Genomic DNA, 24,584 nt, shown 5'->3' on the forward strand with positions numbered 1-24,584 from the left:
GATACCAACAACCACAAGTCAGAGTCTTTTCTACCAGTGTAGATTTAAAAATGAAACCAGTCTTGTTTTGAGCAGTCAAAAGTTTTTCCTTCTATATTTGCATTTCTGCAGCAGGAAAATTCCCTTGGGCCCTGACTGGAACAATGTAAGAAGAATCTAGGAACCCCTACATGTAAGCTTGCTTCCTGTCATGGAGAACCAGGTGCAGGAAACTTTTCTGGGAACCACCTTCCCTTGAGGAAGCCTCATGCAAACTATTTAGCTTCTACTTAGCTCCAAAAGCTGGAAGAGAACAGAGGAGGAAACAGTCTCCTAGAGGTAAAGGGATTTGCCCCAGATCATATAGTAAGTGGGCAAAGCATAACATCATGTTTCCTGTTTCCAGAAATTTGTCCTTTCCATTACATAAATGAATTGATACAGACTGTACCTATAAAATGGAAGAGGATAATAGATTGGATTAGAAACTAGAATCCAGGGGGTGGCTAGGTGGTACAGTGGATAGAGCACCAGCCCTGGAGTCAGGAGTACCTGGGTTCAAATCCGACCTCAGACACTTAATAATCACCTAGCTGTGTGGCCTTGGGCAAGCCACTTAACCCCATTGCCTTGCAAAAACTAAAAAAAAAAAAAAAAGGAAAAAGAAACTAGAATCCAATAATATCTAGTTTTCATAAAATATATTTGAAACAGAAAGATACACAAAGTTAAAATAAAGAACTGAAGCAGAATCTATGCTTAGAATAATCCTTTCTATTCCCATTGAATAGTCTCATCCTAGTAACTTTTTTTATATTTATATTTATCTCCTTAACTTCTTTCTTGTTTGTTTTGCAATTAGATTATTTCTGAGAGTGGATAAATTCAAGTTCCGTACTCATAATTTTACTATCTATATTCTTCTGTAATTCACTTTACCTTTTTTTTTTTTTAGGTTTTTGCAAGGCAAATGTGGTTAAGTGGCTTGCCCAAGGCCACACAGCTAGGTGATTATTAAGTGTCTGAGGTCGGATTTGAACTGGGGTACTCCTGACTCCAGGGCTGGTGCTCTATCCACTGCGCCACCTAGTCGCCCCCACTTTACCTTTTTCTTTCAGAATTTGGATGCTATGCTATTTAGTGCATAGATGTTTGGTACTAATATTAATTCATTATCTATGATATAATCTTTTAACAAAATATGATTTTCCTTTTAATTATTTTTTGACTTTGTCGGAGATCATGATTGCTATCCCTATCTTTTTTATTGAAAAACTGAAGCATAATACCTTTTATTTTAAAAATGACAACAATGAACCAACATACCAAAATTTGTAGGATACAGCCAAATCAGTACAAAGGGGAAAATTATATCTCTAAACTCTTACATCAGTAAAAGAGAGAAAGAGTAGATCAACAAGATCAACAAGAGTAGATCAGCAACTAAAAAAAGTTAGGGGGAAAAAATGAATGGGAGCAGACCCTAGGCTGACCCCCAAAGGGGGTAAAACCAGAATCAAACTGAACAACTGGAGTTGGGAGAGTTACAAACTTTGGAAACGTTAGTATTACTGATCTCATCAGAGATGGGAGGACCTGAACCTATAGTTTAGCATTGGGAAATAGACACACACAGAGATAGGGCCCTGGCCAAATGACCCCATGGTATTCAAAGCTAAGTCCAGGGCTTTCCAGAGGAAAATCAACAAGGAACTAAACACTCCCCCAGACTCATCCATGGAGGGCCTTGAAGGGAGACCAAGAATGTTATATGGTCATAAATTTAGAGAAAGTAGGAAATTTGGTAGCCATTCGGATTAATTTGCTAATTTTGCAGATGAGGAAATTGAAACCTAGAAACTTCCCAAGTCTTAGTGAGTTGCTGTGACCAAGACACAGTTAATAAGTATATTAGCTATTATTTGAACCTAGGCTTCAGAGAAGAAAAAGAGTGTTGATTGTCTAATCCAATACTTTCCTTTTATGACTGGGGCAATCAAAACCCAGAGAGAAGTGAGCTGTCTAAAGTTACACAGCATCAGAGACCTTAGGACTAGAACTCTACCACTCTTTCCACTAAACTAATATATTTTCACACAATATGCTATGATCTCAATAGAGGGAAATAGACTTAATTCAGAAGACTGAGAGAGACCATGAAAACCACAGCATTCTACATTCATCATCTCTTTTGATCCTCATAACAATATTGTAAGGTAAGCATTATTATTCCCATTTTACAGATAGCAAGATATGCTGTAAACCAGTTGAACCCAGGACAGTTTTTTTACTTTAGGTTCTATGCTTTTGGTAACATCAGGATTCCACTCTATAACCCACCAGCACCAAAACCCAGACATTTCACAAGCAACTACCAGGAGACAGCTTTCTGCAGTGCCCAGATTTCCATTTTTGCTTCATTCTCTGAACTTGGAAATAGCTATCTCCGCCCAGAACATGAAGTCCCACTGTTAGATTTCATGAAAATAACTAAATCCAAGTTGCTTAATGAGTGACCACAGGTATGTTTTTATCCTCAATCCTGCCTGAAAAACACAGAGGTCATGTGTTCCAAGCTGAAGGAGAGAGGAGAGGGGCAGGACAGACTGGAGCCAATGACTGGCCTCAAACTTCAGTCAAGAACAATAGGTAGAAGTTGGGTAGGTTTGAGGATCTATGGAAGCAAAATCTGCCAAACAGCTAGAATTCTCATTACATGCCATTTATTGCAACATTCTTAGTGGCTGGATCAGATGGACTGTGAGGTCCCTTCAAAGGGACCAGGTACTTTACAGATGAGTGACTAAGGACTGGTGAAATTTAGGGACTTGCCTAAAGTTGAACTGGTAGTGTTAGAGATGGGATTTGAATCTAGATTCTCTGACTCTAAATCTAGACTATGTTATTTTTCCTACTCTGACATATTCTTCCAGAAGACAGAAAATCAAAGCACCATCAAATGACACATGCTCCAAACTCTTCCCTGGAATTTACTCTCGGACTATCCATCTCTCTCTCTCTCTCTGTCCCTTTCTCTTTTGTCTGACCACAGGCTCTTGCACATAATTGGCACTTAACAAATGTTTATTGATTGATTGACCTCCACTGGAAAGAGTACTAGCTCTGGAGTCAGAGGAAATGATATTTACTACCTATATTTCAGGCCTTTGTCAAATCTCCTAACCTGTTTAGGCCCCAGCACCCTGATAGGATCTGATGTCCTTTCCAATGCCTAAATCTATGATTATATGGCCTGATAATTCACAACCTTCAAGTCTGCTTCCTCTTACTCTCCCTCTCTGCAAAGTTCCTTTCCCCCTACAAGTTCCAGCTATACAAAGAGATACAGTGGAAAGTAGATTATGTGGCCTTAGAAAAGTCCCTTCTGGCTCTGAATGAATGTATGGTGACAGAATCCTTTGTGGTATGATCTTATCTGAGCATCTGCTCTCTCTCTGCCCAGTAAATAAACTAGAGGAAAGAGAATTCATTGTCTTACCTCTTACCCTCTCTAGGTAGGTAACAGGGGCTTATACACTTTGATCAAAGTATATAAGTATGATCTGGGATTGCCAACCCAGTCTCTCTTTGTGGGCTGAGAATTGTTTTGCCTCCAAAACTATTTAGTTGTCATAGTAAATGAAGTGACTCAGGACTCTGGTCCTGGCTTGCTTGTGTTGCACAAGAGCTTCATTCAGTTCTATAAAACCTTGTCTCTCTCCATTAGAATCCACATTATCTGGACAAAATGGTGGGCAGAATAGGCAGTAATTATACCTCATCATCATAGCTAGTATTTATATAACACTCTAAGATTTTACAAAGTGCTTTACAAATATTATCTCATACAATCCTGGAAGGTGGGTTTTTTTAATAGATGAAGATATTGAGGCAGACAGAAGTTATGTGATTTGCCCAGGATCACAGTTAATGTGATTTGAACTCAGTTTTTCCTGACTCCAGATCCAATGTTCTATCCACTTTGTTACAATAGCTGCCAGTAGACCTCATAGTAAGACTTGGACCTGGGGAGGAGACAGTGAAGTTTTCTTCCCTTCTCCTTCACTCCATTCTCAAAATACCTCTTTCAACTGATTTATGTACAAATTTTACTTCACTCTCATACCCTGAAATCCTACCAAATAAGTTGAATATGGACAAACAAGTTTACACAGATTCAGATACCCCTGTGAAGGTCAGGACTATTAGGCAGTCATACTTTAGGGTGGATTGGTTCAATCAGATTGTTCACTTTTAGGAAAAGAAGAATGGGGAGATGGGGATGCATCTACCCTTCTTAATGAGGTCTAAAATTCCAACAGCTGAGCACTAGTCCTTCCTTATACCCTCTCCAAAATCTAACAAAAAGACACCTTTCCTCCTCTGGAGATTGCTCTGTCTTTTCTCTGAGGCTCGTTAAAGAAGGTGCTTTCAGGGGGCTGAGGAATGCCAAGGTGATGAGATTTTACTTCATGTAAAACCAAAGCCTAAAGAGAAGATGGAAGGGTCAAGGCAGGGGAAGTTGACCCTTAAGTGTCCTTCAACCTTTCAGCTATGTTTCATCCAGTTTCATCCTGCTTTCTCACTCAGAATCTGGTCTCCCTTAAGGAGCATGGAAATTTGAAAAACTAATAATAATCATGAAAACATAGTTTGAAATGGAGGGGGATGCAGATCAAAAGGAGGGCAACAGAAAGAAACAATTATAATAGATCTACATTCATTTCCTTCCCACAAATCTTTTTTATCTGCTTAGGGAAAAACAGAGATTAAATAAATGAATAAGGAAACTAGGTTTGTCAATAACATATTTTTTATTTAATTTTATTCATTTAAGATGGTACACAAGACTGCCAGATGTGGCTAGATAAAAACATCTGGCTGGTAAGTAATCAAGCCTCTTTGGATGTAGGCTAGGCTTGCCCCCTCCCTGTGGTCTTCCTTTTATCATGGATACTTTACACTAAATCTGGATCTTCCTTGTGACCCAGATGACCTTGGGCCCATGTACAAAGGCTCTGACTTCTCTGTGGGTGAACACGATTGCTCCTGATTCCTGAGGAGCCAGTCCATGAGGTCTGGTTTACTTGCTGAGTCAAAATTCTTCTTGTTTCCAGCTCTAAAGACTTTGGCATCTTTGTATTTGGTTCTGATTCCCCTTTGCTCACATTCTCTGTCCATATCTCAGAGGGTCAAGGCTACAGATGAAGATTTTGTTTGTTGAAGGGCCTCACGTGTGGGGTTGACGCACAGAGCCAGATAGAGCCCCTGTTGCAAGAGCAGCTGATACTGATGAGAGACAGCAAGAGCCTCTCCTAGCTTCAAGGACTCCAGGGTCAGCATGGGAGGGGCACAGAGAGACTCCAAGGTCTGTCTCTCCCAGCCCTTACTAAGGACAATTATATGAAGCCTTCCTCAACCACAGCTTAGAAAGTCCTCCCTGTGAAAACCAAGCTCTCAGAATCTCCCCAAGCTGTCTGTGGAGTCACCTTCAGCCCTCTGAGCTGACTGGAACTAACAGTCATGGGCTTTTGTCACATAATCTTTGATTGGGGAGGGGGGCAATCATAATCTTTGATTGTGGGAGGGGACAATGAAGGGATCCAGGCAGAAGTCTCATGGAAAGGACAAAGGTGTGGGGGGGGGGGGGCAGAAAAGGCCCAGCTGCCTTATTACCAAGGGAATTCATGGGTATTCTGAAATCAGAATAAGAGAAGTCAAACTCTGTACCAAGCACAGGATTTGGGCCCAGCTGATCACGGAATGAACACATTCAGCCCATTGATCACATAATTGTTTACTGATTGATAGATGGAATGGAAGGGCCAAGAGGGACTGGGGCAATTGAGACCCAAGGGTTTCTTGCTCTGGGTAGCCCTCAATAGGGATAGGGTGAGACTGAGATAAGAATTACAAATATATTCTGGTACCGGAGGACTCGATGTTCACCATAGGTTACCGCTTGTACCTTCAGCCGGTAGATACCAGCATTGATGAGGGGGCGGCGGGTGTAAATGGCACCCTGTCCACTTTGAGGTTCTCTCAAGGCAAAGGGGCTACTGGGGTCAGGCTCTAATACTGTCAGGACTGTTCGGTTGGGAAGGACACCCCCATCAGAGAAGGCTGTGAGACGGACAACATCATGATTGGCTCGGATGCCAAAGGGGAGGGTGAGAAGCTTATATTGCAAGGTGAAGGGGCCCCCTGAGTTGCAATCAAGGGCACAGCGACGGAAACACATCCTGCAGGATAGACAGACAGATACACACTGATGAACAATCATGGAGTCCAATTGTAATTAGAAAAGTCCTTTAGTCCTGGGGAGGGAGAGGAGGCCCCTCAGCTGGGGTTGATACTGGTCTCCCAATTACTATGATAAGAATGTAGGTGAGAGTGTATCTAGGATGGTGAGGGGGCTAGAGATAATTCTTTACAAAGATTAGTCAAAAGAATGTTTAGACTGGAGAAGAGAAGTCTCTGGGGAGAGATAAGAGATTTGACTTTCAGGATTTGAAATGGTTCTTGCTAAGGAAGATGAATTAGACTTTGTTGGTCCAAGATGGCAGAACCCAAGTCAATGTGAGGCTGCTCTGCTGACTTTTTCATATTTAAAAGGTTCGTGTATGTGTGTGTGCTCGTGCGTGTGCGCATGCGCACATGCTCTCACTGAGAGGAAGATTTGAGCTCAATATATGGAAAACTTTACCAAAAAAATTTTCTCTGGATCTGATCTGTGATTTCATAGAGAGGAGGAACTTCCACCCCCTTCCCCCCGCCCCATGCAGATCACCACCACTCTGTAATTCTGAGTCCAGTTGTCTATAGAGTCTTCTACTCTAGCTCTGTGTGGCACCCTAAATTTAAATGATTTGCCAGGAGTGACACATCCATGTTATTTGGGAGCATAAATTTAGAGCTAGATGACACTTGAGAGGCCACCTAATCCAATCCCTTCATTTTACAGAAAAAGAAACTGAGGCCAGAGAACTTAAGTCAAAGTCATACAGCTATCAGAGGTGAAATCTGAATTTGTCTTCATGATTCCAAGTCTAGCACCCTTATCTACTATGCTCTACTGTCAAACCAAAAAAGAAATGGATTGTTTAGAGGCAGTGGGCTCCTCATCCTTAGAGGAGGCTGAATGGTCATTTGTCAAGGATATTGTAGGGAAGATTCCTATTCAGGTAGGGAGGATGGATGATCTTGGAAATCCCTTCCAACTCTTGAGATAATGTTATTCTGGACCTTGACCATGAGGCCCTGGTCAACCCACACCTATACCAAGAAGCCTTACAGTGTCATCCCTTACTGAACTGGGGAGATCTTGGGGTAGATCGGCTAACTGCCCATCTCTTACCCAGGGCTGGAGCCCCTCCGGTACATAGTGGGGCATGGTGTGTCCACACACTGATAACTACCACGGGTATTGAAGCACATCTGGCTGGGGCCACACTTGATGCCTTCCTCCACACACTCGTTGATATCTGGAAGAGAGAGAAGAATCCAAAGATTTGAAGAGGTGTGTGTGTGTGTGTGTGTGTGTGTGTGTGTGTGTGTGTGTGCACGCATGCACTGCATTCTTAAGTGCATAAGGGTAGTAAGGAATAAAGGGTAAAAAAGAAATGATTGACTAAGGGAAAAAGTAAGGGAGAGACCAGTAGAGATGAAGGGGAGATAAAGATGAAAAAAGGAGGGAGATAGAAGGAAGAGAGAAGAAAAGAAAGAAGGAGAGAGAGCACCAGTAGATGGGTATATAGAACAGAGAGAACAAAGGAGGAAAAAGTACAAGAAATTTCTGAGAATACCCCATGAGGTGGAATATCTGAGCCCTCAAGTTCAGAGTCTGCAGGACCTCTACTAATGGTGCTGAGACCTCAATCATGCCCTGAAAACCTAGGTCTCCCAAAGCATCCAACTCAGTTCAGCTTGACTGTGCCTTCTAAGACAGTACCCAGAATCCACTGGTCTTTGATCTTGATTCATTTCTAGGAGATAGGAGGAAGCTGGACCAGTCATTCTTGGTCTTGCAATAGAGGAAACAAGCTTCTGAGGGGGGAGGTAAAATACTTGGGTAGGTAGTGGGAGTAGATGCCCTTGCTTCAGGTCTGCATATACTCCATCAGATGACCCCTGTTGCACGTTAAAACCCACTGCATCCCACTGTTTCTCCAGTGCTGACAATGAGTTAAGACAGTATAAGCCAGTGATTATGCAGAGAGAAGGATGGAGTGCAAGAAGGATCTCAGCCCTGGTGAGAAACTGAATTTCAGTTCAAAAGTAACCAAGATGTTTAAAATTACTTGAAAAATAGGGTAGAATAAAAGCTATATTATACAAAGATTTTTCACAAATATGATCTTATTTGGCTATCATAGGATAGGTAGTAAAGGAATTATTTATCTCTATTTTACTGGTTAGGGAAACTGAGGCCCAGGGAGATGAAGGACTTTGTCAAGCTAACAGCAGAACTGGGATGAGAATCCAGGTATCCTTTGGGTTCCTCTTCAAAGCTATGAAGATTCTGGCCCAGAAGAGGGTTCTTACCCTGGCAATTCTTTCCACTGGAGAGTAAGCGGTACCCAGCTGGACAAAGGCATTGGTAGCTGCCCTCGGTGTTACGGCAGGCATGCTGGCACAGGGTCCTCACCTGGCACTCATCAAGGTCTGGGGAAGGCCCCAGGATGGGTGGGGAGTAAAGAAAAATAGCTGAATCAGAGATGGTCCAAGTGGCAGCATGCCCCAGCTTTAGGGAGCAGGGAAATAACCTGCCTTGGGCTAGGAGTTGGTGGCCACTGTATCGACCCAGCCTCTTCCACCCCCAGCCTTCCCAAGCCACCTGTGACTTAAGCAAGAAGCAGTTCTCAATCTAATCTGTCAGCCCAGGGAGAGTGCTGGGAGGTGAATGATCTCTTCTCTGATAGTTTCCCCTCCTGTCATCTCCAATCTAAAGGACATCAAACCTTCAGAGGCTGACGATTTATGGACAAAACTCAAACAATCTGGGGGAGAAGGAAGGGTACAGCTTGGACTCCATTCTACTTCTATCACCATGCTTCATTCTCTACTTTAGCCAAACTCACTGTCCTCTGACACATGTCAGATACATTCCAACGCCATGGCTATTTTGCTCACATTAATCTTGCTAGAGTGTTGTTGTTGTTCAGACAATTTTATCATGTCCGACTCTTCATGACCCAATTTGGAGTTTTCTTGGCAAAGATGCTAGAGTAGTTTGTCATTTCCTTCTCTAGTTCATTTTATAGGTGGGGAAACAGGCAGACAGGATTAAATGACTTGCCCAGGGTCACACAGTTAGTAAGTGTCTGAGCCTGGATTTAAACTCAGGGAGATGAGTCTTCCTGACTCCAAGTCCAAGACCCTGTGCCAATTAACTATCCCATGAAAATTAAAGTTAAGATATTTATCTCAGAAAGAAGCCCTTTTCAGTGCATAAAGGGAATGAAGGTACTAAGTGGTAACTCCAGCAACATTATTGAATTTTAATCTATTATTTGAATATAGTATGATTTTTTTTATTCATTCCCATAAATGTTGCTTTCAGTTGTCTTGGAATAGAGTCATGTTGGAAGTCATGAGGAACTATGTCAGTTTAGATTCTTATCCTGCAAATTGAAAATTGCTTGGACATATATTAATGTTAAATTCAATAACATTGTTTCTGGGAGACTTGAGACTAAATTGATGAAGCTAAATTGCCAAATTACTGAGTTGGGTTCTGAGCTTTCCAGTCTGGTGGGGACCCATGCCTGTGCCAGTGGATTTCTAAATCAATCCCAGGTGCTGTCTTACCAGTGCAGGCTCCATTCCTCCTAGTGAAGCCTGATGGACACCAGGTCCTACCAACGGAGTTCAACGGACTTCCAATAGGCCGGAAAGAGATCCAGGCATGGTAGGAGCCAGAATGAGCTCGGGCTCGGGGTCTCAGCCAGCTTGGAAAGGACCCCTGGTGACTGACAGTGGTAATGTTGCCTTCCACCTTTTCCAGTCTGGCACAGGCCTTGCCATCTTGTAGTAATGCCTGACCTAGTGGGCATAAGCAGCGATAGCTGCCTTGGAGGTTTTGGCATTGGTGAGCACAGACCCGAGGTAGCTGCAAGCACTCATTGATATCTGGGGGAATAAAAAAAAACAAAAAGACTGAGAGAGGAAAGTGGGTGTTTCTGAGCATTTCAAGCTTTTAGAGGAAACACTATACTAATACATTGCACTAATATTAAAATCTCTTCACAATCTGGTCCCATAGGCACACAGTATTTTTAGCTTAGAGATCCCTCTAGACCAGGCGTATCGTTTTGAAGAAGAGGAAACTGATGACCAAGAGATTTGCCCAAGGATATCCAGGTGGAAAGTGAAGGAACTAGGAATCACAATTATCTTTTGATTTCAAATCTGGTGCTCTTACGACAAAGTCACACTATCTCCCCTAGTGAGTTTTCCGCCTGAATCTCTCATGGTTTCTCTACACAAACCCCTATGATCCAAGTGGAAGGAATTTCTGAATCCTTCTCCAGCCCACATCTTGAAATTTTCTTCCTCTAAATCTTTGCACATACTGTTCCACTTCCCTAGAATGCCTTCCTTCACCTCTGTCTAGCCAGGTTCTACCCATTGACAAGTCACAACTCCAGCCCTATCAATGATCTCTTCCTCCTCAGGTTCTTGCAACTCTTTTAGAGCTAAATTTATCATCAATTTAGAGCTAAAAGGTACATTAGAGATCAATGAGTTTATTCCCTCTTTTTACAGATGAGGAAACTGAATCTGAGACAGGGTAAGTCACTCACCCAGAGTCACATAGCTAGCAAGTGTCCAAGACTCAAGCCTCTTAGGCTAATGCTCTTTATGGAACCCCACATTGCTTTGGACTGAGTGACCAATTCATTTCAAAGCATTTTTAGATGTATAGAGGAATCAAACAGCTTTCCTAAAATTTCTCAGTGAAGTGGTGAAAGGACTGGGATTTTTCACTTTGATGCCTTTTATGGTCAGTCCCTCAGTTTGGCCATGAGGAGAGCAGATCTCATAGCACCAAATCCATGGCAGATTTGTACTTAAATTTACACCTCCCAGGAGCAGGAAGAAGAGGAACTGTTCTGTATTGACTGGTTTGAATCTGTCTAGACATGTACTGTCCCTCTGCTATCCTTTCCTCCCCCTCCTACACAGACTTTTTGGGAGACTGTCAGTCAAGCAGAACTCCCAGGGCCCTGCCTGACCCTGGATGACAGTATTAACACTGATATGTCTATTTAGCTGTCTGACCTAAACTCAAAGGTAGAGTTACTCTCTTAGCAGCTCTAGCAAGATCCAGGGACTTAGGGGCTCCATCCTGGACTGCATACAAATATTATGAAGAAAGGAAGTCTAGAGCATGGCAGTTTGATCACAAAGGAGTTCAGATGAGAACATTGGGATTCACCAGGTGATGGATAAACAAGGAGATAATTGTCAGGAAGAATTTGAATGGGGTGAACATGGACTTGTTCCCCAAATTCTGAAATGATAAGATGGGGGACCCTTTTATGTTTGGGTGAGGAAAGATTGGAGATACAAGGGAATTCAACTTTCCACTATTAGCAATGGACCATAGAATTTGTTACCCCAGGAGATGACACAAACAGGAAATAGAAACAGATACCCAAAGGGTTTGCATTTGTAAATCAGAGCTATGAACAACTCCTACAAGAAACCTGTGACCTAACCTTTCTCTTCCCAGAATTCAACTTTTGGAGTCACTGTTAAAACACTGGGGCAGATGGGCTGTGGAAGTTCCACTAATAAATGTTTCCCACCTCAGCTACACCCTCTAAATTTACTAGAGAGATGTATTGCTGAAGACCAGTCACTTAACATGTTGAGGACTAATCTTTCAACTCTGCTTAGGAAATTCCTGGAGAAAGACTTAAATTATTAGCTTCCTCCTTTCTCTTCCTCTAGGGTATGAATACCACCCAACAATAGCACATGTCCTACTGGCAATCTCCTTGTTTTGCAGTAATTTGGGACAGTTTCCAACATTTTCACTGAGGTCATGGGGAAGGATAATTGGAGGGATTGTCCTGCATTTCTAGTGATGACCCTGCTCAGCTCTGAGAGAGCCATGTAAGAATACTATTGATGGAATAAAGAAACTGTCTTTGAGCAACAGCTGCTACACTGTGGTGGGCACTGACAACATCAGAATATAGAAGACTCAGTCATAAGGCTCTCCATTACCCAAGCAGGGACGACCAAGACCCTGGCTTCTGTATCCTGGAGGGCAGGTACAACGATGCCCCCCTAGAGTGTTCTCACAGATCTGGTTGTAGCGACATTCATCCAAATGCTCTAGACATTCATTAACATCTGGGGGGAGGAAGAGATGGGTATCAGAGCTCAGGACCCCTGCCCTCTTCTCGCTTCCCTAACCCACTGACATTTCTTTCCTCCCTTCATCAGTCCATTCTCTAGTAGGTTCCAGGATTCCATTTTCCCTCTTGCTTTGATATCAGGTAGCTGTAATGTCCAAGAGTCTAGAACTCTAAGTCATCTCTAGGTATTGAATTACAAAACCACAGAATGTCAGAGCTGGAGGAAATCTTAACATGATATATTTCAGAGTTGGAAGAGGACCTTAGAATAAAGAATATTTGAATATGCGGGGACCTTAGAGCTCATCTATCTCCATTCCCTCATTTTAACAATGGAGAAATGGTACACAAAAATTAGAAATGACTTGCTTAAGGTAATAAAATAAGGTAGTAATGAATGTGGATTAGAATTCAGGTCTCAACCCTGGAAGACTCAAAAAATATGTTTTTGTGGATGTCCATGGAGAAAATTCTGTTTTGAAGTCTCCTAAAAATTGGTGTCATGGTTTGAAATTGCTGGGCTATAAAAAGGGAGTGGGGACCGTTTCATCTCAATTTCCCATCAGGAGGCCATCACCTTCACAGCCTGTTCCATCAGCTGTTGCCTGGAAGCCAGCCTTGCAGTGGGGAAGGCACTGGTAGGAACCAAGGAGGTTCACACAGCGCTGCCCATCATGACAGACAGGGGTATCCCATGCACATTCATCTACATCTGCAGGTTTGCAAAGTGGAGGTGGAAGGAAAAAAAGAGGTTAGAGGGAAAAATGAAAACAATCTATTGGATCAGCGCCTCCCTTCCTTGTTCAAATGGTCTCCCCTGAGAGTGGGGTGTCAATACTGATTGATGTTGACCACATTCTAGTCACTAAATATTCTTACCCATCCAGCTATCCTTTGTCATTTCAGAGGCCAAGGATCCCAAGAATTTCCCTTCCTAGGTCCTACCTCAATATAAGCACAACAGAAATGCTACCTGGGTAAGGTCCTTCCAGACTAGGATTCTAGGCCAAGGGACATCAAAAGAGAATCGGAAGGAAAGCCATGGTCAATTCTTCCTGATGTCTACTCATAGAGATATCATTAGAGATAGTCTCCTTGTGTCTCTCCCTTCCCTTTGTGACCCATTATGGATCTTAGTGTAGTAAGTTCCCCAAATTTTTTCCCCACTATGCTAAAACATGCTTTTATTTGCACTAAAACTACTTTTTTCCAGCTCTGGATCTGGCAGAACTCCATGACAGGGTGGCTTGACAGTCATGCAAGTTGTTCGAGTGCAAGATTAATGATATTAGATGAGAAACAGACAGCTAAGACAATCAGAACAAGTCTCCAAAGTTTCAGACAGGAAATGGGAAACAGAAGAAGAGAGTTCTTTCCTGATCCCCCAACTACTAGTGCTGTCCCTCCCAAATTTGTTGTTCAGCCATTCAGTCATGTTTGTCTCTTCATAATTCCATGTACCATAACTTACCAGTGCTTTCAATGGAATTTTCTTGTCAAAACTGCAGTGGTTTGTCATATACTTCTCCAATGGATTAAGGGACTTGAAAAGGGTCATACAGTTAGAAAGCTTCTGAGGTCAGATTTGAACTCAGATATTCTTGATTCTGGGTCCATCATGCCCTATTCACTGAACATCTAATTGCTTCATTTATTCAAGTATATAATAGATATATCTATATCTACAAATACTAATTGTCTGCCCTTTAGAGGGCAAACTTCCTTCTAGCAGGATTTCATTCATTATTTTTGTATCCCTAGCACGCAGCAAAGGAGTAAAGGTACAGATCTTAATAAATATTTGTTAATTGACTGACTGATGGATAAGAGAAGGAAATGGTGGTGGGTGTGTCAGGACCATGGACAGACCACGACTAATAATGCTTTTATGGTTGAGCACCCCTCTTGCTTCATCAGATATATCTGGATATTAATAAGACTTTTCACAATAAAAGTAAGCTCTGATCCCCTTGAGGCTAAACTATTATCTTCATTTACATAGAAACCTTTGATATCAGTGTCTAAATGTATATAGATGGATCCTTTGGTCTGATTTGAAGCTCAGAGAATTCTATAAATCCAGAGACTGATGTTGGTTGAATGCCAGAGAAAGACTTCATATTCTTTGAAGTTGTCTTTCTCTGTGGGGGACAACATTCCCCCCAAAAGAAGTGAAGTCCTGATATACCATATATATATGTATATATATATATATACATATATATATATATACATATATGTGTGTGTGTGTGTGTGTGTGATGTATATAATATATAATGGCTAATATTTCATGATTTTTATAGATTTTAATCATAATCCTTTCTTAGTCTTAGCAGGATGATGAGCCCTAATTTTTTAGCCATACCTGTCACTCTTAATCCCCTAATTAGTACTCTGCTATGTTCACCCCCAGATCCTCTTATGTCACTCTTGTTACTGGACATGATTCTCTTATTTCCTGGGTTCCAAAGGAACTCTCTTTGCTTCCAAAGATAATGGGGATAATATAATCTTCCATCAGGAGAGATGAAAATGATGTAAGACATATCTGGACAATAAGATACACCAAAAGGAAAAAGTGATAGGTAAAGAAAGTGGTAAAAGCCTATAGGGGAGAACAACTGACGTAAAGAAATTCTAACTGATAACCCAGACCCAGCACCAGAAATCATATTCCTGGCATCTGCTCCCTGCACAAGTCCTCAAGTTACATAAGCAAAGTAATGTTGAGACAGTAAACTGGACCACGTGAGATATGTATCACACATGCCCCCAGTAAGGCTCCTCACCTCTGCAGTTCCTGTTGTCCCAGGCCAAGGCATACCCATCAGGACAGGAGCAAGAGAAACGACCCAGGGAGTTATGACAGATATGGGAACAGGGGCTCTTGGTGCTGGAACATTCATCCTTATCTGGGAAGGAGGAGTGTTAATACTGAAATGATCCTTGTTGCCTTGTGGGGGGGTGGTCCCCAGGGTTCTGAAAGAGTTCTTGGAGATCATTTTGTCCAATATGTTGGATGGAGAATAGAAGTCCAGAAAGGGAAATATGACTTAAGGTTAATAGATCAAGCTAGAAAGAACCCCAGATATCACATGAGTCTCCCTCATTTTTACAAAAGAGAAAACTGAGGCCTAGATCAGTAAAAGGACTTGTTCTAAGTCACAAAGGTAATAACTATCAAAGAGAAAATTTGAGCCCAGGACCTCTGACTCCAGAATCAGTTCTTCACTATACCATGCCAAAATCACAGAGCTAACAAACAGTAGTTTCAACGCTCTTTCCATTGGACCATGATGGATCAGGGACATGGGACATTCAGGTACTCTAAAGTCAGGCTCAAGTACAGCTATGTATGCATATTCAAGATTTTACCTCCAGGCCTCCATGGAACTGAGGGGCCTTGTCCAACTCTACTCAATGAGAAGTCTAAGCTTAAAGTGATGGAGGATGAATGGGTTGAAAGAAAAGGGGACTTACCAGTACAAAAGGACCTTAGGGAATCCAGCACAAAGCCCTCAGGGCAGCCAGCTTCATTATCCTCTGCAAGACAAATAGAGATCCTTCCCTCTTCAGTACTGAATCTCTTCAAATTTCACCATCAACCCCGCCCTAGTCCAAGCCTTCCTCACCCCCATCTGTAGTATTAAAATGGCCTCTCTTTCCTGTTTCCAACTGCCTCCTCCTCTAACCCACCCACTCCTCACTCCTCACAAATGGCTTTGATCACCTTTTCTTACTCAAAAAACATCTAGGATAAACACCACATTCCTCTGCCTGCATCACAGTCTGGGCCCAACCTAAATCTCTCACCTTCTGCCTCATTGCTCCCTTGAAAATAACTTCTAGTTCTACCATAACCAGCCTCCTCATTGTCATGTTAATACACCTTCATACTTTCCTCTCTCCAGCTATTTGCTTATTTGTGTTCTCCACATGGAATGTCTTATGCTCTTTACTTCAATTATTATTTGAAAACTTTGTTTTTTTGTTTTGATAACCATAAACACCATAAACACCAAATAAAACGCACATTTCTCTATATAAAATAGAATGGATGAAGATTTTACCTACAACTATTAATCTCAATTATGTATAGTTTGCGTTTCCTTTTAAGAATATAATAAATTCAACATGTCACTTTAAAAACTATCTTGCTTATTTGTGCTTCTTTCTGGTTTTCCTTGGCTTCTATTCTTTGCATTTTAAGAAAAATGTCTCTTTTCTTTCTTTTTTTTTGTTTTTAGTTTTTGCTAGGCAATGGGGTTAAGTGGCTTGCCCAAGGCCACACAGCTAGGTTATTATTGTCTGAGGCCGGGTTTGAACTCAAGTACTCCTGACTCCAGGGCCTGTAAGCTATCCACTGCACCACCTAGCTGCCCCCTTCTTTTTTTTTTAAAGCAATCTTATTTGCTATTCCCTCAATTTTCTCCTCCAATTGAAAAAAGAGAATTTGGGAAAACAAAATCCTTATGAAAATACTTAAGCAAAACCATATTGATGGTTATCATAGATTGAAGAATCATACCTCTAGAGCTGGAAGAGAATGGAGAGGCCATATTAGTTCAAACTTTTATTTTACAGATGAAGAAATTGAGACCCAGAAAGGGTAAGTGTCAAGAGGTAAACAAGAGATATAGAATCTGAACTTGGATCTTTTTCCTCAATAGTCAGTTTTTCTTCCCTTGAACCATTATGCCTCCTCTACTCACCTCCAATCTGTTTTTCAAAATTCAAGTTCCATCTTCTCATTTTTTTACCCAACCTGAATCTCTAACATTTTCCCCTACTATTCCATGCTCCATTTCTACTAGTCTCCTCACTGTCTTCTAAAACAAGTTCTCCTTCCTCTGTATATTTGCTTAAGTATTTTCCCCACTTAGAATACCTTCCCTCTTCTCTTTATTTATTCAAATCTTGCCCATCCTTCAATGCCCATCTCAGATTCCATGTCTTCCTTTATTGATCACTTCAGGTCACATTTGTTTCTCTTTTCCCTGAATTCATGCAGCATTTTACAGTCCATATCATATAGTCTAACCCCTAATGACATACAATCTCATATCATTCTATATAATTGTTTCACAGGGTAAACTTTGTTTCCCTATCTATACTGTGAGTTCCCTTAGAGTAGGGATCATGTTCCATGTTCTATGTATGCTCTAGTACTTTATTGAGTGGGTAATTTGGGAAGCATTTAGAAAATGAAATTGAGCGAAGACAATAGTTTAGGAGAAGGTGGGGAATGAGTGCATACTGTATTTTCTCACCTGCTTGAAGAGCTGTGGTGAGCTGGAATCGGAGAGCCTCAGTCCCAGGGTCAAAGGCTGAACTGACCTCTGTGGCACGAAGGTGTTGAACCAGATGGGGCTGTGGACCCAGGTCAGAGTCATACTGGATTGTGTGGTTGCAGAGGAAGTGAGTAGGTGTTCCATCCTTCAAGAAGGTCTGTGTGGAACCCACATATAACTGACCAGGCCCTATCTGCACGTAACTTTCATGGAAATCCTAGAGTGAGAAATCAAAGAGAAGGAGAAAGAAGAGAAGAGAGTCTGGAATGGACCCAGGCCTTCCAGGACCTTAAGTGGGATAATACTCCTAGCTTCTTGCTCTAGTAGCTAGAAGAATAGGGTGTCAATAGATCTGGATTCTAATTTCATGTCTTCTGCTAATTCAATGGAACTGGGGAGGGGGACTTTGAGTAAGTTACTGACCATCTTAGAATGGTAGTTTCCTAATCTTTAAAGTTTAAAAGAAATTATGTTAAATAATTTCTAATATCTTTGCCAGACCTAAGTTATAGCTCACATTGATATTACACTTTGTGGTTTAAAGAATGTTTCCCTTATAACAACATTTTGTGGAGATTTTTTCTTTTTCTAATTATTTTCAGTTTCAGATTCTCTCCTCTCCACTGAGAAGGCAAGAAATATGATAGTCATTATACATATGAAGTCATGTAAAACATATTTTCACATTAGCCATATTGCAAAAAACAAAACAAGAAAAATAAAGTGAAAAATATGCTTTGAATCTAAAGGTTTTTAAAAGCCCTTCTTTATAGAAATAACAGGGACTTCTAATGCTACCTCCCCATCTTGAAAGAATTGACAAGGCAACAAGATGAATGAGACACAGGGAGAGAAAAGGAAGCTGTATTGAGGCATTTATAGACTTAAGGCTGGACTTGGAACTCAAATCTCCTGACTCTTAAATCCAAATAGCTTTCCATAATCCTAAATTGCCCTATGGATCCATTGTTTTATAAGGATTGAGCTTTGGGAAAATCCAAATTCTCAGGAGACACCCTTGATCACATGAACCAAATCTTTGGAATTTGGTAAGTCAGGGAATATCACATTCAGTTTCCTTCAGGTGCCACAAATAATGATACTATTAAGTGTCTTGAACATAGTACATACAACAAATATTTTCTGAATTAGAAATATGAATGATTACCAAGGGTAACCCTTCTTTCCTCCAGTTCCATTCTCCTAAGGGTTTTAGATCTCAGAGAAGGGAGCAAGAGCTGACATTCCTCACCTGCACTCGCAGCTGGGTTGTGGACAACACCTCAGGGATAAAGCCATTGATGACCATATCAAGTAGGAGCAAACCATCTCTGTCCAAACCTCGGGCCACCTGGGTCAGGTGGAGCAGTTCCCCTAAAATGTTCCACCATCCATAATATGAGTCATCAAGGAGAGAGAGAGAGAGAGAGAGAGAGAGAGAGAGAGAGAGAGAGAGAGAGAGAGAGAGAGAGAGAGAGAGAGAGAGAGAGATTGGTCAAAGGGAAGCCCTGACCATACAGCTAATGACTCCAAACCTACCTCAGGTCTAGATCCTGCCTTCCCTATTTCCCACCCATCAAACCAAGCAGCCTCCACTCACCCGTAGCAAACTCCACCTGGGTCTCCTGCCTGAAATTACCCCTAGTCAGTGAATATCCATTCAGGGCCTCCCCACTCTGCCCTGCCAGGACCCAATAGATAGGGGCAATGGCAACTACAAGAATTCTCATCAGTGGTCCTGGAGAGAGAAAAGAAAGAGATCACCTGGGTTAGGGCCCTGCTGAAGAATACAGGGTACAACCTATCATCCTCATTTGATATTATCTTCTTGTGAATATATGTCTTAGGTTAGTTAGATGGCACAGTAGATGTTCCTGAAGTCAGGAAGACTCATTTTCTGATCTCAGATACTAGTTATGTGACCCTGGGCAAGTCACTTCACCCCATTTGCTTCAGTTTGCTCATTTATAAAATGAGCTAGAGAAAGAAATGGCAAACCACTCCAGTGTCTGTGCTAAGAAAGCCCCAAATGGAGTCACAAAGAGTTGAACATGACTGAAACAACTGAATGACATTCATTACTGAATCCTGACTATATATGTTTATGCCAGGTACTGAGAAGAAGGTGAAAATAAATAACTGCCTTTTTAGGGCAGCCAATACATGTCAGTCCCATCTTCCAAAGTTTCTGAATGAACACCCCAGAAAGGACAAGCTTTTTGGAGAGGCAACATGGAGAAGTGGAAAGGGCACTAGATTTGGAGTCAGAAGACCTGGACAAGAATCTTACCTCTGCCACTTACTACCTGTGGAAAGTTGGGCAAGTTCACTTTAACTCTCTTGGCTTTAGTTTCCTCATCTGTAAAATGAGGGTGTTGGAAGAGCTGACCAGTTTTCTCCTCCTCTGGCTTTAAATCTGCGATGCTTATTCTATGAATAAGATACAGTCCTAGCCCTCCAGGAATTGAGAAGGGAATCTACATATGTTTTGTGGGTGTGTGTGTGTGTGTGTGTGTGTGTGTGTCTGTCTGTCTGTCTGTCTGTCTGTCTGTCTCTGTCTCTGTTGGTCTATCTCTCTGTGTGTATCTCTATTTCTGTCTGTCTCTGTCTCTGTTGGTCTCTCTTTGTCTCTATCTTTCTCTGTCTTTCTGTGGGTCTGTCTTTGTCTATCTCTCTGTCTCTGTCACACACACACACACACACACACACACACACCCCTATAATCCAAAACAGAATGATAATAGAGGGACAGAGTGCTTTAAAACATAAAGAGAGAGAGAGAGAGAGAGAGAGAGAGAGAGAGAGAGAGAGAGAGAGAGAGAGAGAGAGAGAGAGAGAGAGAGATCATATCTACCTTCCAGGATAGGAGGAAAGCAATCAAGGAAGGTTTTGTGAGAGAGGGGCATTTAATCCAATTAAAAATGGATAGGATTTCAACAGTCAAGTCTGAGTCTTTGTGACTCCATTTGGGTTTTCTTAGCAAAGATCCTGGAATGGTTTACCATTTCCTTCTCCATCTCATTTTACATATGAGGAAACTGAAACCAAAATGGTTAAGTGACTTGTCCAGGGTCATACAGCCTTTTCCCTCTTTTCTTCGCAGACGGCCGCCACTTTAATTCAGATCTTCCTTGCCTCTCACTTGGACTATAGCAATAACATTCTTTGTTCTGCCTGACCCTAGCCCCCCTCCATGTCCGGTCTATTTCCACATTGCTGCCAAAGTGATTTTCCTAAAGTGCTGGTCTGAATATGTTGCTCTCTTATTTAATACATTCCAGTTGTTCCCTATTTCCCCTAGGATCAAATATAAACTCCATCTCGCATTTCCCAACTTGGCCTCAATCTACCTTTTCAACCTTACTATTATCACTGCTGTTATTATTAATGCTGCTATTATTAATCCTCCTTCTGCAATCTAGCACTCTAACGTTTACAAAACGTTATATGTCTGCAGCATGTCTCATTTACATTTGTCCCTTTTCACAAACTCTGTATTATACAATTCACTTTTTATTGCCTACACTTCACTTCCCATCTCTGGATCTTTGTACTGACTGTGCCCTCTGCCTAGACTGCACCACCTCCTCACCTCTACCTCTTAGAATCTCTATTTTTCCCCCCAAAACTCCGTTCAGTAGCTGCTTTCTTCATGAAGTAACTAGAGCTGTTCCCCCCTCAAAATGACTATGTTAATTTAATATGTGCTTGTATGTATATATGTCATCTTGTCTGATAGAATACAAGCTCCCTGATAGCAGAAATGCATTTCACTTTTATCTTTGTATTCCTGGCACCTCACACCAATAATAGGCATGTGTTGTTGCTCAGTCATTTTACAGTCATATCTGAGTCTTTGTAACTCCATTTGGGGGTTTTCTTGGCAAAGATTCTAGAGTGGTTTGCCATTTCCTTCTCCAGGTAATTTTACAGATGAGGAAACTGAGGTAATGAGGATTATGTGACTTCCCCAGGGTCACACAGCTAGTGAGTGTTTGAGGCTGGATTTGAACTCAGGAAGATGATTCCTGTCTTCAGGGCTAGTACTTTATCCACTGAGTCAGCTGGCTGTCTGACAGGTATATGGTTGAAGTTTAATAAATGCTTGTTTAATTGATTAGGTGCTGGGTAGATTCAAGATTGGAGAAAGGATATTTGAAGAACAGGAAACATAAATTTCATAGGAAATATCCAGGGGATGGCAAGTAGTCTAGTTTGATAGGGGCTATAGAGTACATGAAAGAAACTATTTTGAGATGAAGCCAAACAGGTTGATTAGAGTCAGCTTATGGAAGGCTTTGTAAGTTATTGTTCAGGCATGAGGTTTTTGAGGAGGAGAATCACATGATCAGAGGTGTGCTTTAGGAAGATTAAATCTGACAAAGTGTGAATACAGATAGATGAAAAGAGATTACATGTGGGGAAACAGGAGGCTATTAAAATTGTCCAAGTGAGAAGCAATGAGGGCCTGATCTAAGGTGATAGCAGTATCAATGGTGAATAGAATATGTATATACCACAGTTACTGCAGAATCTTAGGGGCAGGAATATTGCCTTATATCCTTTGTGCCTCATAATAAGAATTCATGTTTACAGAGTCCTTTGAGGTCAACAAGCATTTTTTGCTCATAACAACCCACAAATATTAATCATTTCAAGTATCATATTTCCATTTCACAAATGAGGAAACTGAAAGTTAAGTGACTTCTACAAGACCATATAGCTACGAAAGGTTGGAGTTGAAACTTAAATCCAGGTCCTCAAGCTTAAAGTTCACCACCTTGCATAACATATAGATACTACTCAATGAAAGCTGATTGTTTTAATAACCTTGTTCTGAATTGAGCCTAGGAGATTTCTGCTCCCTCTTAAAACTCCATTTCCCTAGAGTTGATCAAGTCTGGGGAGTTTATTGCATCTACTTGACCCAATAAGACTCAGATTTATAAGCTAGAATCGCTTTGTTGATTGACAATGTGAAATTCAATTCAATAAGCTTTTATTAGGCCCCTCCAATGTGTCTTGCACTATGCTGGAGATCCAAAGACAGAGTTGTCTGAACACTCAACCTCCAAGTACAGTCTCAGTACCTAGGAAATGGTGCCTTGAACCAATTCCCTCCAGAGCAATCTAGCATACCTTATGCTTACCATATGCAAAGATTGTTCTAGACATGAGGAATCAAAGATCAAATGAAAAAATAGACCCTGACCTCAAGAAAATTACAGTCCACTGGGGAAAAATATGGAATTGTGATCATTCTCACAATTGACTTCCTCTGAATTCAGCTCAGACCTCCTCCTAACTAAGCCCTCTACTCTAGAGTTAATTGAAACAAGGAAAGAACAAGATCTCTAAATTATGGACCTCTAGAATTGGTCCCCCTCTCATCAATGGACTCATCAATGGACAAGCTGAATAGAAATTCAGGAGAGAGGGGCAGCTAGGTGGTACAGTGGTTAGTGCACCGGCCCTGGAGTCAGGATGGAACTGAGTTCAAATTTGACCTCAGACACTTAATAATTACCTAGTTGTGTGACTGTGGGCAAGTCACTTAACCCTATTGCCTTGCAAAAACCAAAAAAGAAAAAAGAAAAAAGAAAAGAAATTCAGGAGAGAGAAGTGGGAACAGTCCTGTGGCTCATAGTGATCTAATTTGTTCTTCAAACTCTTCAGGACTCTGCTGAACCAACAATCAGGATTCCTCAGCTGTCTCTCCTGATGGGCTAACCAGCTGAGACAGTGAAGTTTAGCAGACCATCCACAAGTGGAGTCCAGCTCCAAATGACCTTCAGACCAAAGTCTAATAATCTTCCAACCATTAACACAAGCCAACCCTGAATAAGCTGACTTCAAAGAGGCTGCCCCAGCAAGATTTGAATCATCTAGTAGGGTTTGTGTTTCCTGCTTTTTTGTGCTGACTTAACATTTAATAGCCCTGCTAGAGCCACCAAGAAGACACCCAAGCCACTGAGATATCATTAGAAAGAGATTTGTCAAGGTTTCTCTAGGATCAACACATTTCCTGGCTTATAGTAGGCACTTAAATGTTTATTTTTTCTTTTCATTTCATCACCAACTCTCCCCTCATCCCCTAAGTAGGTAGAAAATATGACTCAGAGGTGACATTGAATTGTTGACACCCTTCTGTGTCTTTAAGTGAATTGAATGTCTATCCACTCCATCTGTTATAAACAGTCTGGGTTCTTATACAGAGCTCAGTTATCTTTAAAGGACTTTATTGACTAGATCAGGAGCAGCTAAGTGACAGCTAAGTAATTAGAACATTGGTCCTGGAGTTAGGAAGACCTTAGCTCAAATCCAGCCTAAAACAATGTCTAGCTGTGGAGCCCTGGAGAAGGCATAACCTTATTTGCCTCAGTTTCCCCATCTGTCAAATGAGCTAGAGAAGGAAATGGCAAACCACTCCAGTATCTTTACCAAGAAAACTCTAAATGAGATTAGAAAGAGTTGGATATGACTGAAAAGCAACTGAAGTGATTGAATAGTCCATATAACTCTGTTCTCCATTTTTTCCCCCTACTCAGTCTCTGCCCAGAAGCACTGCCATTCCTACTGCCCCTGTTTCTTTCTATGTGTTCAGTAATACTCAGGTAAGAATTACATTGCTGGTGATCTCTTACAAATTTTCACCTTAAGCAAGAGGAACCATTTGGGGCCTAATAGTCAGGAACAGCACAAATGATTTCATATACTAAGGATCCTGGTCTGCTTCTTAGTCTAATTTGGTTTTGTTTTCCTAAAGACTAATCAATGTGACACCTAGCCCTCAGAGCACTGACTTCATAAAGTGCTTTTCTCATGAATCTGTGAGATAAATAGTGGCAAAGTGGAGAGGCTAGCAATCAGGAAGGCCTCCATTTAAAATCTGTCTCTGATCCTTACTTGCTATGTGATCATTCTTTGCAGTAATCTGCTTGGA

The 24,584-nt window shown here is 41.4% G+C and overlaps 1 protein-coding gene across 2 annotated transcripts in view; it reads right to left on the bottom strand.

Moving 5' to 3' along the window:
- Positions 1-4,782: 4,782 nt before the first annotated feature.
- The window catches only part of HMCN2 (hemicentin 2), a 176,856-nt gene continuing 157,054 nt past the window's right edge, over positions 4,783-24,584 (bottom strand). For both annotated transcript variants that reach the window (XM_074210922.1, XM_074210921.1), the window contains exons 88-98: positions 19,242-19,379; positions 18,894-19,015; positions 17,621-17,858; positions 15,831-15,893; positions 15,140-15,262; positions 12,928-13,062; positions 12,217-12,345; positions 9,790-10,110; positions 8,524-8,643; positions 7,337-7,463; positions 4,783-6,221 (exon numbers count right to left, since the gene is read on the bottom strand). In XM_074210922.1, the coding sequence (XP_074067023.1) occupies positions 5,858-6,221; positions 7,337-7,463; positions 8,524-8,643; positions 9,790-10,110; positions 12,217-12,345; positions 12,928-13,062; positions 15,140-15,262; positions 15,831-15,893; positions 17,621-17,858; positions 18,894-19,015; positions 19,242-19,379 (1,880 nt within the window). In that variant the 3' untranslated portion in view covers positions 4,783-5,857. The remainder of the gene's footprint in view (positions 6,222-7,336; positions 7,464-8,523; positions 8,644-9,789; positions 10,111-12,216; positions 12,346-12,927; positions 13,063-15,139; positions 15,263-15,830; positions 15,894-17,620; positions 17,859-18,893; positions 19,016-19,241; positions 19,380-24,584) is intronic.

This window comes from Macrotis lagotis, chromosome 1 (genome assembly GCF_037893015.1).
Source record: "Macrotis lagotis isolate mMagLag1 chromosome 1, bilby.v1.9.chrom.fasta, whole genome shotgun sequence".
NCBI classification, from domain to species: Eukaryota; Metazoa; Chordata; class Mammalia; order Peramelemorphia; family Peramelidae; genus Macrotis; species Macrotis lagotis.